This window comes from Pelophylax lessonae (genome assembly GCF_965119305.1).
Source record: "Pelophylax lessonae genome assembly, chromosome: 5".
Lineage (NCBI taxonomy): Eukaryota > Metazoa > Chordata > Amphibia > Anura > Ranidae > Pelophylax > Pelophylax lessonae.
In genome coordinates, this window is record NC_138772.1 from 423,198,689 (window position 1) to 423,211,838 (window position 13,150).

The window sequence follows — 13,150 nt, forward strand, 5'->3', positions numbered from 1 at the left end:
TCTTTCTCACTCTTTTGGGGTGTACCCTCATTTAAAATTTCTGAAAAGAAGCAGTGTTGGCTACCTCGTCCTCCTCAGGGCCAGATTAACGTAGGAGCTATTGGAGCTGCAGCTCCAGGCCCCTACCTTTATATAGGCCCCGGGTTGGCCATATTCACTGTTACCACTCTTCTGTCACTTGTAAACACAGAAGTCTGGCTTCTATGCTCGCTTCCCCAGGCAGCTCCCTCAGAACCTCCCCACACAGCACGAAGGCCGGACAAGGAGGGACAGTTGCCTATGCATTGATGTGTTTATGGGCTTCAGAGACAGCATCCCATGTTGAATTAGGCATGCATGGCTGCACCCTTCCTCCTCTGGGTGCATGCCAAGGCACGACCCTTAAGGCCCTTCAAAATCCTCAGCACCAAGCCCATGATGCTCTTAATCCGGCCCTGGTCCTCCTCCACCGCCGCTTCCACCTACACCGCCCATAGGTGTGCGCAGCCTATTGCATTAGGGTGTGCACCCCAAAGTTTAAATACACATGCATGTGTTTGCCTACATGTACATGGCCCCCCGATACATTACTCTCCCTGCTGGCAAAGTGAAATAGAGCAGAGCAGGTCCGAGGGAGATCTTTCCCATCTCCTCACTGGCAAACAGTGCAGGTACACCCGGCACACCCTGTGCGCACGCCTATGACACCGCCACATCCACCACCACCTCAACCTCCCTCCTACTCCATATGGGCCTCGTCCTTCAGAGATGAAGTACATTGTTTTATTTTTCTGTTTTTTTTTGTTGTTTTAAGTTATTTCCCTATCCACATTTGTTTGCAGAGCACTTGCCATGCTCTTAACTACGTTTTGCTGCCATTTGCAGCATTCTAGCCCTTTCCATTGGTGTTTTAGAGCCATTTAATGCCTGAAAGTTCGGGTCCCCATTGTCTTCAATGGGGTTCGGTGTCTGGGAAAAGTTCGGCAAAAGTCCAGGACACGGACCCGGACTTTTTTTTTAAGTTCGGCCGAACCCGCCGAACACGGACATCCAGGTGTCCGCTCAACTCCAATCATCACTAAAGACGTTTAAGCTCTAATCCAGTTGTTGTGTAGTACTTATCAAATATAAACATTACCATAGTAATGATGTGGAACTCTTCCACAATCGGTGGTTTCAGCAGTAAGCATCACTAATTTAAAAAAAAACTTTTTAGATGGGCATCCTATTTAACACATTATACAGGGATATGGGAAGTGGTAGAGACACAAATACACACACAAACACACACACGTTGAATTAGATGGACTGGTGTCTTTATTTAACCTTACCAACTATGAAACTATGAAACACATCCATTTGAAGTGTAGATTCACATTTGTATTCAAATGTCAGAAAATCCCGCCTTATGTTTGTTATGTTTTCCCATTCAAACAGCATGATTAAAAATATTTTTAAAATATATTTTTTACCTTTAGTTGCTTCATTGGAGCTCTGACCGGTGTGTTCCGGCGCGGGTGGCAGTACCCCTGTCAGAACACAATAACTCAAAAGGAAGATCGCTGTAATAACAATGCATAGTTAGTACAGTGTGTTTCTCCAAAACACATCATTTATTTTCATTCAGGCCGCTGGGATGAACGAGAAGAAAACTTAGTGTGAAAAGTAAAGGACAATTAATGCAATCACTATTAATACAAAATACCATAAACTATCTGTGGCATATAAACCTAATGTACATAAATCACAAGCAAATCAATGTGCTCACAAAACTGTGAATCCTTAGTTGCTGCCCAGCACCGTTAGGTGCTCTCACTTAACCCCTATAAGATATGATACAAATAATGATCCAGCGCAACTTAAACAGTGTCTCAAGTGATGAAAAAATAAAAGTCCTTAAATATGTGTAGCAAGGTTTCCAGGCCTATGGCCTGATGTGGATCTGCCATTAGTACCGGTAATCTCTCCAGCCCATGTAAGCTGTGACCCTGGGTGTGACAACTGAAGCAGCAACAGCTCCGGCATCTTTGTTTGTGGTTTTTATTGGAATAAAGGGGATGGGAGAAGGGAATAAGTGGGATACTCCTTAAGGCTTGAACTAATTACAATTGGGACTTTACTTCTGAAATGCCCTTTGGCGCTTCCTTGACGCCAGCCGGCGCCAGCCAACGCTCACTGACACTGAGAACACTCTGTAGAACAGAAGAAGTGCTGAATCCTTGACTTATAGTCCAGAAGATCCAAGACTGAGAACTGTAGAACTCCTGACACTGTTGTACTGTGAAAGTCGCTGAATACTTCCCCCTGCCTGACACATCTTGAGGTAGTATGTAGTAGAACTCTGTATAGCTGTCACTGTAACTGGCACGCTCTGTACAATTCAGGGCCCAAACTGCAGGTGCCCCCTTTGACCTCAAACTCTTCAGGGTCCACTGACTAGGTACCCCCCCTGTGTAGCTTCAGGGTCCTCAACCTAGGTGCCCCCCTTTACAGCTAGCTGACACTGGATCCCAGAACCTCTTCTGGAGTAGTCTCCTCTAACTTCAAGGGCAATCCTCTGTATGCACGACCTGTGTAGGCTTTCCTGGGACTGGACCCCTCTCTCTCCGCAGGCTCTCGGCACACCGGATCCCCTCAGCTCAACTCAGCACTTTCTGGACACTCAGGCGACACCCTGAGATATCCACCTTCCTCAGACAGGAGGAGAGACAGCCGCACTCTCCTTCCTGGGACTCTGCTCCCGCCAAAGACACCATGCCACGCACTTCCCCCCAAACTTATACCCACTCCCAGAATTCTTTGCAGCCTAATCTGCCTTCTGGGGTAGTTACAGGCTGGGATGTGTCCTCTGATTGGGCTTCCCACACTGCCCTATCACAAGCCTCTCACAGGAGCCAGTGGGGATACTTCTCCCCTTAGCAGGCACATCTGGAAGTCCTGACACCCTATCTAAACAGATCACAACCCTGCTGTTAGGCAGACAAGGCCCACTATACATTTACCTAGCACCTACCTGTAGGGTGCTACATATGTATATGTGGCCAACCACCAGTGAATTTTTTTGTCATAATTAAAGTTCACATATTGATACCCATCACTTCAGCATTACTATTTATATCATTAATAATATTTATTGTTTAAACATAGTAATATTTAAAAAAGTCTAATGAATAAATATGTTAATGTATCAAAAATGCAATTCATTCTTAGATATTCAAAAGGCTTTTTCTTAAAGTAAGCCTTTTATAGGAGCAATACAGTGGCTGCCATTGTGGACTGCCTTCTCAAAATACTAGTTGCTCTGCAGTTTTGCTGACCCGCAGCTTTTAGACGTTTCAGAGTCACTAAACTGGAACAAAAATAATATGTCCCCAGCATACTTTGGATTTCAAAGTTCAGAGCTTTATTTAAGCTTTCAAGAGAAACACAACACAAGCCTGATGAAAAAGCCTGCTAGGATAAAAAATGTTACATTTGATGCCAGTTGACATTAGCTACATCAATCTTCCTGAGGTCATTTCCAGTTAGGTATGCAGTGGGAATTTGTCGTCTGCATACTGACCCAGAACAGATACAGGTTTAGGAAAGTCAAATGTAATTTCAGTCACCATGAAAACCAGATAATCAACTTTTTCAGATTAGGAAGCAAAAATGTAATTAAATTTTTGTTTATTTTTTAGATTTATTGGATTGGACCAATTGTTGGAGCAATCTGTGCTGGAGCAGCTTATGATTATATTTACTGTCCTGATGCTGAATTTAAACAACATTTAAAAGAAGCGCTGAAAAAAGCTAAACAAAAAACAAAAGGGAAATACATTGAAGTTGATGACAATAGAAGCCAAGTGGATACAGATGACCTAATACATAATCGGGGGACTGTACATGTTATAGACATTGAGCAGGAGGAAGGGAAGAAAGGAAAAGACTCGGAAAGTGAAATATTATCTACAGTCTAAAATATATTAGGCACAGTAATAGTTACAAAAATGTAATATTTGAGATCATCAGAAAAAAATCTATAAAAATTATTTTGATACATGTGCGTACTTGTGGGTCAACATCAAACAGCCACATTCATGATTACGTGCAAGAATGAAATAGCCAGAGGTTCTGAGATTTTCCATCTTCACTAGCTAGTCTCAGTGGTGTGAACAAAAATATTTGTGGTGTACCAGAGTTTGACATTTGTATTAAAGCTAACAATAAAAAGATCTGTTATAGCAGCTTTTGATAACACGCCTTTCCCAACATTGACGTGCATGTGGCATCTAAAATGGTAAAGTTCTAAAAGTTTTACCTTTTCTTAAAGAACAAATGCAGATAGTTTTTTTTAAAGAAACACACTTCTTACTATGTCAAGATCCTGGCCATTACTGTATAAAGGTATGTAATATGTTATGAAAGTGTATCAGGCATGAGAATCTAAGTAAATGTAAGGAACCAAGAAATTCAATACTAAATAAACTATAACAAAGAAACTTTGAAAAGCAGGAAAGCAATGTTTAGGAAAGAAAGTAAAGTATCTCTAGCCAAAAATGAATATCACTTTGTGCACTTTATACATAACAATTAATAAACTTTAGTCCCATGCTGAAATTTTTAATTCCTCCCTGTTCACAGTTCTGCCAAAAACTTCTTGTTTAGGGCCATCTATGGTATTTGGTTCCCACTGAATTAGAGTTTGCCTCTGCAATGTCTGCCCTCTGCATTTTCTTTACTTAGTTATGCATAACATTGCACTTTGGATGCTTCCACCAATGCAGAAGCGGTCTAATGAGGAAGCTCCAACAGTGCTAACTTTGGAACGACCCCTACAGCTCTGCTCAGACTCATTCCCTGCCATTACATCAGCACTCTCAAAGCAGTATAGAACAGAGGGGTTGCAGTCGCATGAACAAAAATAAAGAATTTTATAAAAAAGTATTTTGTGATTTTGAAAAAAAATATTTCAGAGGCTGAAATAGTAACGAGAGAAGTGCCATTGGGTCATTTACACAAAGACAGAAACTAAAGGCCCATGGGACTTTTAAGAGACACACAAAGGACGTTAAAATTACATTAATTCAATAAATAGAAAAACACATACAAAAAATGCAACATTATCCATGGTAATCATCAGTCAAAAAGGAATACAAGAACATACAAAATATCACTTCATCTATTTCTGACATTCCAATATAATGTCATTATCAATCTGTGCTGTATGGATCGCAGCACGTTTCGCGAATTCAATAGTTCGCTTCATCAGGAGAAACACAGATATGAATAATTGAAGCAATAATCAGAATCCTCTCATATAACCATTAATATTCCTCTACGTCCATACAACCATTCCAATAGACAGCATAGCAACAAAAGAAAGATCATTGGGGAGAGAAGGGATATCAAGCCATAAAGATATGAAAAGGCTAGGACTTGATGGTCTGGAGCTGAAGAGGTCTGGTAGCTAGGGATGATCGAAAAGTTTGGTTCGACCAGAACACCCGAACTTCCCGAAAGTTCGGCCCGGATTTCAGAACCCCATTGAAATCAATGGGACCCGATCTTCGGTAATCAAAAAACACAATTTTGAAACCCTAAAACCCAATAAATGCCCCTAAAAAGTGCCTAGGGTTCTGGGTCATGCCCCAGGGACTATTAATCACACAAAAAAAGTTCTTAAAAATTGTCATTTTTGATAGAGAGCCAATTATTGAAAAAAGTATTGAAAAAAAAAAAAGAGATTTCTTTGGATTTAGTGTCTGGTGGGTCTAAAAAGTGTACCTGTGAAGTTTCAGCTCTGTAGCATGTCCAGAACCAGAAAAAAAGATCATTTGTATTAGAATTGCAGTAGAGCAGGATAATGGCTCCGCTATTTTCACACCCGGCCGTTTTTGTTGCAGGCGTTTATTGGGCTTTTTTTGTGGACGTCTTTGGAGGCAGGCATGACATCTGAACTTCTGTGTAGGAGTATATACACACACACATGTATGTTTATATACACATACATATATATAGGTGTGAAAGTAGCAGAACCCTATGCTTGGGTTAATGAAATTATTTGCAGGCATAGGGCTTCGCTCCTATCACACCTATATGTGTGTATGTGTATAAATACATATATGTGTGTGTGTATATATACCCCTATACAGAAGTTCAGATGTTATGCCTGCCTCCAAAGATGCCCAAAAAATGCCCAAAAAAACCGCCTGCAACAACACACCTGGGCATTTTTGTTGCAGGCGTTTTTTTGGGCGTCTTTGGAGGCAGGCATGATATCTGAACTTCTGTGTAGGGGTATATATACACACACACATTTATGTATATATACACATACACATATATAGGTGTGAAAGTAGCAGAACCCTATGCCTGCGCTAATGAAATTATTTGCAGGCATAGGGCTTCGCTCCTATCACACCTATATGTGTGTATGTGTATAAATACATATATGTGTGTGTGTGTATATATACCCCTATACAGAAGTTCAGATGTTATGCCTGCCTCCAAAGATGCCCAAAAAATGCCCAAAAAAACGCCTGCAACAAAAACGCCCAGGTGTGTTGTTGCAGGCGTTTTTTTTTTTTGGGCATTTTTTGGGCGTCTTTGGAGGCAGGCATAACATCTGAACTTCTGTATAGGGGTATATATACACACACACATATATGTATTTATACAATTGAAATACAAATGATCTTTTTTCTATGGCGGTCACCCTGACATGGAAGAGTTTGGTCACCCTGCCATAGCAGTCAGAGTCAGTTAACCCTACACTACACTACAGTCACCCTGACACTTAACAATTTCCCTACAGAAACTAGATTATTAAATCTAACTATAGTGGAAAATAGTACCCTAACTACACTAGATATCCCTTTTCTCACACTAATAATTGCTAAATGACACTTTTGAAGCAGGAGTAACAGAACTGCTTCCACTCTCTTCCACATCCCTTTATTACAATGCTAGAGATTTGGCGGGGCTATCTTATATACTGGGGGGCGTATTCACTACTGATTGGACTCTGGACCCCCTAGTCACTCCAATTAGATTCCTAGCATCCTCCTGCTCCCTGGCTTTTACTGATGGTTCTGGCCCAATCACGGGCTTTTAAAGCCCAGTTCCTGTCCCATTGCATTTTGGTCGGTTCTGGTTGCCGAATTCCGAACTTTTTCAGCAAAAAGTTCGGAATTCGGCCGAATTTCGAACAGTCAATGTTCGGGTCGAACCGATGGTCGACCCAAACCATTCGATCATCCCTACTGGTAGCGAGACCATCGAGTCCTAGGATCCCATCTTCTGGCTTTTACATCCTGAGGCTTTGCCTTTTTATATCTTTCTGGCTTGATATCCCTTCTCTCCCCAACTCCTGGTGGGAAGAGTTGCACTTTTTGAGAGGAGAAAGGATCTTTCTTTTATTGCTATGCTATCTATTGGAATGGTCATATGGATGTAGAGGAACATTAATGGTTATATGAGAGGATTCTGATCATGGCTTCAATTATTCATATCTGTGTTTCTCCTGATGAAGCAAACTATTAAATTTGTGAAATGTGTAGCGATCCATACAGCACAGATTGATAATGACATTATATTGGAATGTCAGAAATAGATGAAGTGATATTTTGTATGTATTTGTATTCCTTTTATACTGATGATCACCATTGATAATGTTGATTTTTTTGTATGCACTTTTCTATGTAATAAATTAATGTCATTTTAATGTCCTTTGTGTGTCTCCTAAAAGTCCTACGGGGCTTTCATTTCTGTCTTTGTGTACTTATTTGGGAACTGAGTCACTCCTGGATTCCACATATATCAGCTTGTTTTTTTTCCATTTTGTCATTTGTTGCATCTAGCCTTTCTAGCTATATTAAAATATGTAACTGTACAAAAAAAGGACTGGGAGGGAATGTTGAGCATATGAGGAAACACATTGGACAACATAATAAAACAATGACGAGGATCATTTTTTTAGGAATTCAATTACATTAGCAGTTCTTAGCAAAAAAAAAAAAAAAAGAACTTTTATGAAATGCTATGGTGTATAGATTCTAAAGATACAATACTGAGCAACGTTAAGTGTTTGAATTTAAAAGTATGTCAAGTCCATGCCAATGTACTTGTGACATGAAAAATAACCTAAAAATACAAGAAATTACAGAAAAAAAAAAAAAACATTCAAATTTGATTTATCAGAATTTGCATAGAGTGTGCAGTGAGTTAGGCTGCATTAAGGAGTTTTACCAATAGCAGCCGGTTAGTACATCTATAGCTCTTGTTACATTATCAGGTATCACCTAATCTCAAAAAGCAAATTGTTTCAGTTCTGGTTAGTTATATACCTCTACTTTTTTAGAAACCCTTTTTATATGGTGGCATCTTGTAAATAGGTCTGTTATCAGTTACTCTGATTTATTGTTTTCAAGGTAGACATCTGGGATATTTCTAACACATGGCATGGCTTTGAACTTTTTCAAACTGGTTCGCTATTGATAAAATAATTTATAAAAATGCTTTCCTTTAGGGAAATGTAGCTGGTCACAATAGATCAAATGCAAGGAGAAAGACTTTAATAGTAACTCCACTTTGTTTGTGAAAAAAAAAACTCCAAAAAACCAATCCCATCTGAGTTATCAATGTGCTTTTCAGGGGATTTAAAGTTATTCTAAACCCTGGCAGTAGTGTCCCATCTAAATGATGTGGCACACTAACAGCTATGATTCACAAGGTTAACACTTTTATATTGTATCAATAAATAGCTTTTTAACTTTTGCTTTAATCAGATCACGTGACTTATTTTTTCCTTCTGCCTTCAGCATGTCCGGGTTAGAGGCAGGGCAAAGCTGGAGCAGGCCACGTGTCCTGTGACACTCCCTCAGATTTTTTTAGGTCCTTCCCCCTCAGGCTGGCCAAAGCAGAGTGGAGATGTCAGTCAAGGATCTGATTTGTGCACCAACAATTTGGGGTGGATCAGATCCTTAACTAACAGCTCCAGTACAGTCTGGGGGGAGGGCCTTAAAAAACTGAGGGATGCCCAGGACATGTGATCAGCTCTTTTTCAGCCCTGCCTCCAACCTGGATCATAGTGAAATAAATTAGGGGATTTCATCTACAGTAAGCCATGTTTACACACAGTTTACTGTAGATGTAATCTGCTAACTAACTAATTTCATACAGCCCAGGTTGGGAGAAGGACAAAACCAGAGTCAGACACGTGTTAGGCCTAATCAGCTCCTTGGCTGATAGCTCCATCCTCTTTGCAGAACCTGGGGGAGGGATCTGAAAAAACAGCGTCACAGGACATGTGACTGGCTCTGGTTTAGCCCCGCCTTTAACCCAGCTGTACTGATATTAGTTAATTACAGGATTTAGAAGAAGGGAGCATGTGCAGTGTTGGTGGCAGTGGTACAGCTCTATGACAAACAAACAAAAAGCATCAGGTTCCAGTAGTGTGTATGACATGACCGGAAAGTCATAAAGACCAATTGCCCAAAGCTGCTGAAGAGAGGAAATTCCTTGGGAGAAATGCAATCAAAGGCTAGTCACACACAAAAAAAAAAAAAAACTCTCAAGAAAGCGCATAGGACTCAGGTATATATGCACTGGTGTAATACTGGAGATAAGGAAACTTGCATTAAAAAGTTTTTATTGATCATAAGAATAGTTCCAGTGGAAATATAATGCCATGGTATATCAGCCTCATGATACACACTCCACTAACCGTCAGATGAACACAATGGCTGCAAGGAACCTGCTGTGAACCATGGATCAGGATGTAGAGGCAACCCCGTGGCTGGATACTAAGTTGCCAGTAGGATCTGGTAGGTGGCTATTGTGGAGAGAAATCCTCTGTGTCTCCAATGACAGATGTCCGCTAACAGGCTGTTGCAGCAGTCTGTGTTGGGGATGCAGCCGTGAACCTTCTGGTAGCCCTTCACATCAGAGTAAAGCCTCAGGGAGGAGGAGGGAGAAGCAACAAGGTGCCATGAAGCCTCCCAAACACATCACTTCCTATAGCTCATGGTAGAGGAGCGTGGGAGATGGCAGGAAGCATGCCCAGGCCAAGAAACAACAAGTGACAAGTTCAAGACAATGAAGAAATCATCTGGCTTGTCAGAGAACGTCTAGCAGTATATGACATCAGAGATCCATTATACAAGGATCATGTGAAGAAGGAGAGAGCATGGTTGGAAGTGGCTCGCATATATTATGAAACCTGGGACTCTTTAGCAGCTACAGAACGGTCATAAAAAAGTAAGCGGTTTATATATGCTACTTATCACATTGCAGCTTGCACCCATTATTCCTTATACCGGGGCAGGACTGGAGCTTGCAGAGGAGGAAAGGGGATGAGTTGCAGGCAATCATTAAATAGTAAAGTGCAGTAACCTCTAGCAAGGTAGTGAGTGAGCGGTAATGATGTGCAGTAAGCTCTAACAACCAATAGGTAAGCAGCAATGATGTGCAATAATCGCTAGCAACCAATCCGTGAATGGTAAAAATGTGCACTGTGTTCTCCTCGGGGGACGTCTTCCCCTGCTGGGGCACACAATGGTTTTACAGGAGGGAATCTGTCTTTGTTGGTGGGGGAATAAAGCTATTTTCTGTCTTTTCTTTCTTGCAGCCACCGGAAAATCGCTCGGTCTAGTCTGTGTGTGTGGGGGGCCCAAGAAAATATTTGTCCAGGGTCCAATCAATATGAAAGACAGCCCTGACCACATCCTTTAGCACATCCCAGATTGTTCTGCAGGTGTAATGGATATTATAGCTTGCGGTTGTTTTCCCACTATCAACTCATTATGCAGCCTAGCAAATGAATGACTTATGGCCAGGTATCTGAAAGCAAAATTATTTGAACTTGGTATTGTCTTTATGTTTTGCAGTGCACTCATTACAAACACGATGGAAAAATCTTAAAGACTGTTACAACCGGTATCTCCGTAAACTGAAAAAAGGAAGAAGTGGTTCTGGGTTTAGAAGACTAGCCCCATATGCCCATGCCCGGGAGTTTGAATTTTTAAAGCCAGTGTTGGAAATGCGAGAGTAGGTTGTCAGCAGGTATATTTACTGTAGTTTACATATAAAATGGTACAATAATTAATAAAATTCAACATTTTTGATTTGTATTTCAGAACCCAAGCAAGCTGGCAAGGCAGCTCACAGGGTTTGCCAGAGGAAGAGGAGTCAGAGGAGGCAGCGGAGGAGGAGGAATTACAAGACACTATTGACCAGGAAGAGTCTTAAGAGGAAACCATGTCAAGACCAATCTCCAGGAATGTTTCTCCAGTTGAGGAGGAGGCTGAACCGGGGCCTAGCAATGTCTCTAGGCCTTGCCGAAGATCTACAAGGGGAAGTGCTTGTGGTGGGAAGCCCATGGATAAAATTCTACAGGTGGTCAATGAGATGTCCACCAAAATGGTTGAAAACCTGTGTAAAGACACAGCATTTCTCACTGTAATTTTAGGCATTTGTAAAAAGGTCCCCCCAGAGAAAAAATATGTGCTCAGGATGGCTTTGATGTCAACCGCTCAATCCTTTGTGGATGAGGAGGCAACAACATCCTCAGCATGTATGCAAGCCCTCCCCCACACATATCCCCCTTATGACCAGTACCCACCACCTCAAAGGACACCGTATGTCCCGCCAATAAACCACCCATACTGGGATGATTATGGTAATATGCTGAATCCCTCCAGGCCCCACATGTTACATCTAATTCCATCCCTCATTGCCTCCACCCTTGGCCCCCTGACAACTCACCAACTTATGCCACCTACACCCACTCAAGTTATGCCTTTTCAGGAAAGGCAATACTACCATGGAGCATCAACAGATTACCCTGTCCCATCCACTAGTTCAGGTTGTGGGTTGCCTGAACCAAAAAACTACCAGCAGTTGTAATTGTTTTTGTTGTTGTTTTTTGTGGGGTTAAGTACCTGGTAATATTTTGACTTTCATTAGGGCAGAATAAAAAAAACAGACAAATTCAAGTCATAAGGCCCAACAGCTTTGTCTTGTTAGAAGTCACACAAAGGAAATTTTTTTTGTTTGGTGCCTGTTAATTTTTTTTATGGTTTTGGTACTGAAAAAAACAAAACATTGGTATTGTTCACTGCAAACAAAGTTTATTTTTTGAGAATTTATGCAGACAAAAATAAAAAATACTCTTGTTACATAATGTGTGTTTTTTTGTGGTTGTAGAGTACTTTCATCACTGTCTATTGTGCTATATAGGTATAAATACTGGGAACACAGAACAACAGAAGATAAAGCAATGTAGTTTTATTATATATAAACATTTTTAAAGTGGAAATATGTTCAGAATTTGAATGCAATTGCACATAAACAGACATATAAGAAAACACACCAAAAAGAACCAATTATACAAAATTGGACTGTGCTGGAATGTGGGATACATTATGCAATAGCATCCTGCTTACAGGGGATAGAACCAGCAGCAGACATGAAAAAGGAGGTGAATTCCTCATGCACAGTGGCACCATTGCTTGTGCCCCTACTGGCACTACAACGTGCACTCTCCATATCATGCATGAGGGAATCTACCCATCACAAAGTGCAACATTGTTATGAAACACACATGCTGCTTTGACTGCAGATATTGCATTCTCCATTTTTAAATTCATAGCTGTATGTAGGAACCGCCACTTGTTAGCTAAAATGCCAAAAGCATTCAACAACTCGTCTTGCCCTAGTTAAACGGTAGTTGAATATTCTTTTGTCCACATTCAGAGACCGATTGGAATAAGGCCTTAGTAGATGGTGACTGAGAACAAAGGCCTCATCCCCAACAAATACAAATGGCAGTGGGGGTCCGTTTGTCCCTGGCAGTGGACAGTTCGGTAGCAGGTTCAGTCCATTTTCCCTCAACATTCTTCCAAAAGAGGATCGCACAAATATGCTCTAGGCTGAGCTGCTTCCATATGATCCTATGTCTACATAGCTAAAACAATAATTGGCATCAGTCACCGCTAGTAAGACAAATGAAAAGTATTTCTTATAGTTGAAGAATTTACTTCCACTGCCAATGGGCTTCACTATTTTGATATGTTTTCCATCAATTGCACCAACGCAATTTGGAAAATTGCATTGGTCCCAGAAAAATTCTGCTATCTTGCACCAGTCTTCGGTAGTGGGTTTCTTCAGGACCAAATCCCTAAGAACATTC

General features: G+C 41.0%; 1 protein-coding gene and 1 long non-coding RNA gene across 2 annotated transcripts in view; both read left to right on the top strand.

Annotated features, from left to right (window-relative positions):
• The window catches only part of LOC309556874 (aquaporin-4-like), a gene marked incomplete at both ends in the record, with an annotated part of 46,375 nt that extends 42,437 nt beyond the window's left edge, over positions 1 to 3,938 (top strand). The window contains one exon of the mRNA XM_082259407.1: positions 3,660 to 3,938. Within this exon, the coding sequence (XP_082115533.1) occupies positions 3,660 to 3,938 (279 nt within the window). The remainder of the gene's footprint in view (positions 1 to 3,659) is intronic.
• A 6,149-nt stretch (positions 3,939 to 10,087) lies between these two features.
• On the top strand, positions 10,088 to 11,550 carry LOC309556952. The gene is made up of 3 exons (XR_014225355.1): positions 10,088 to 10,218; positions 10,848 to 11,007; positions 11,097 to 11,550. It is a non-coding gene; the product is annotated as an uncharacterized lncRNA (long non-coding RNA).
• The last annotated feature ends 1,600 nt before the right edge of the window (positions 11,551 to 13,150 follow it).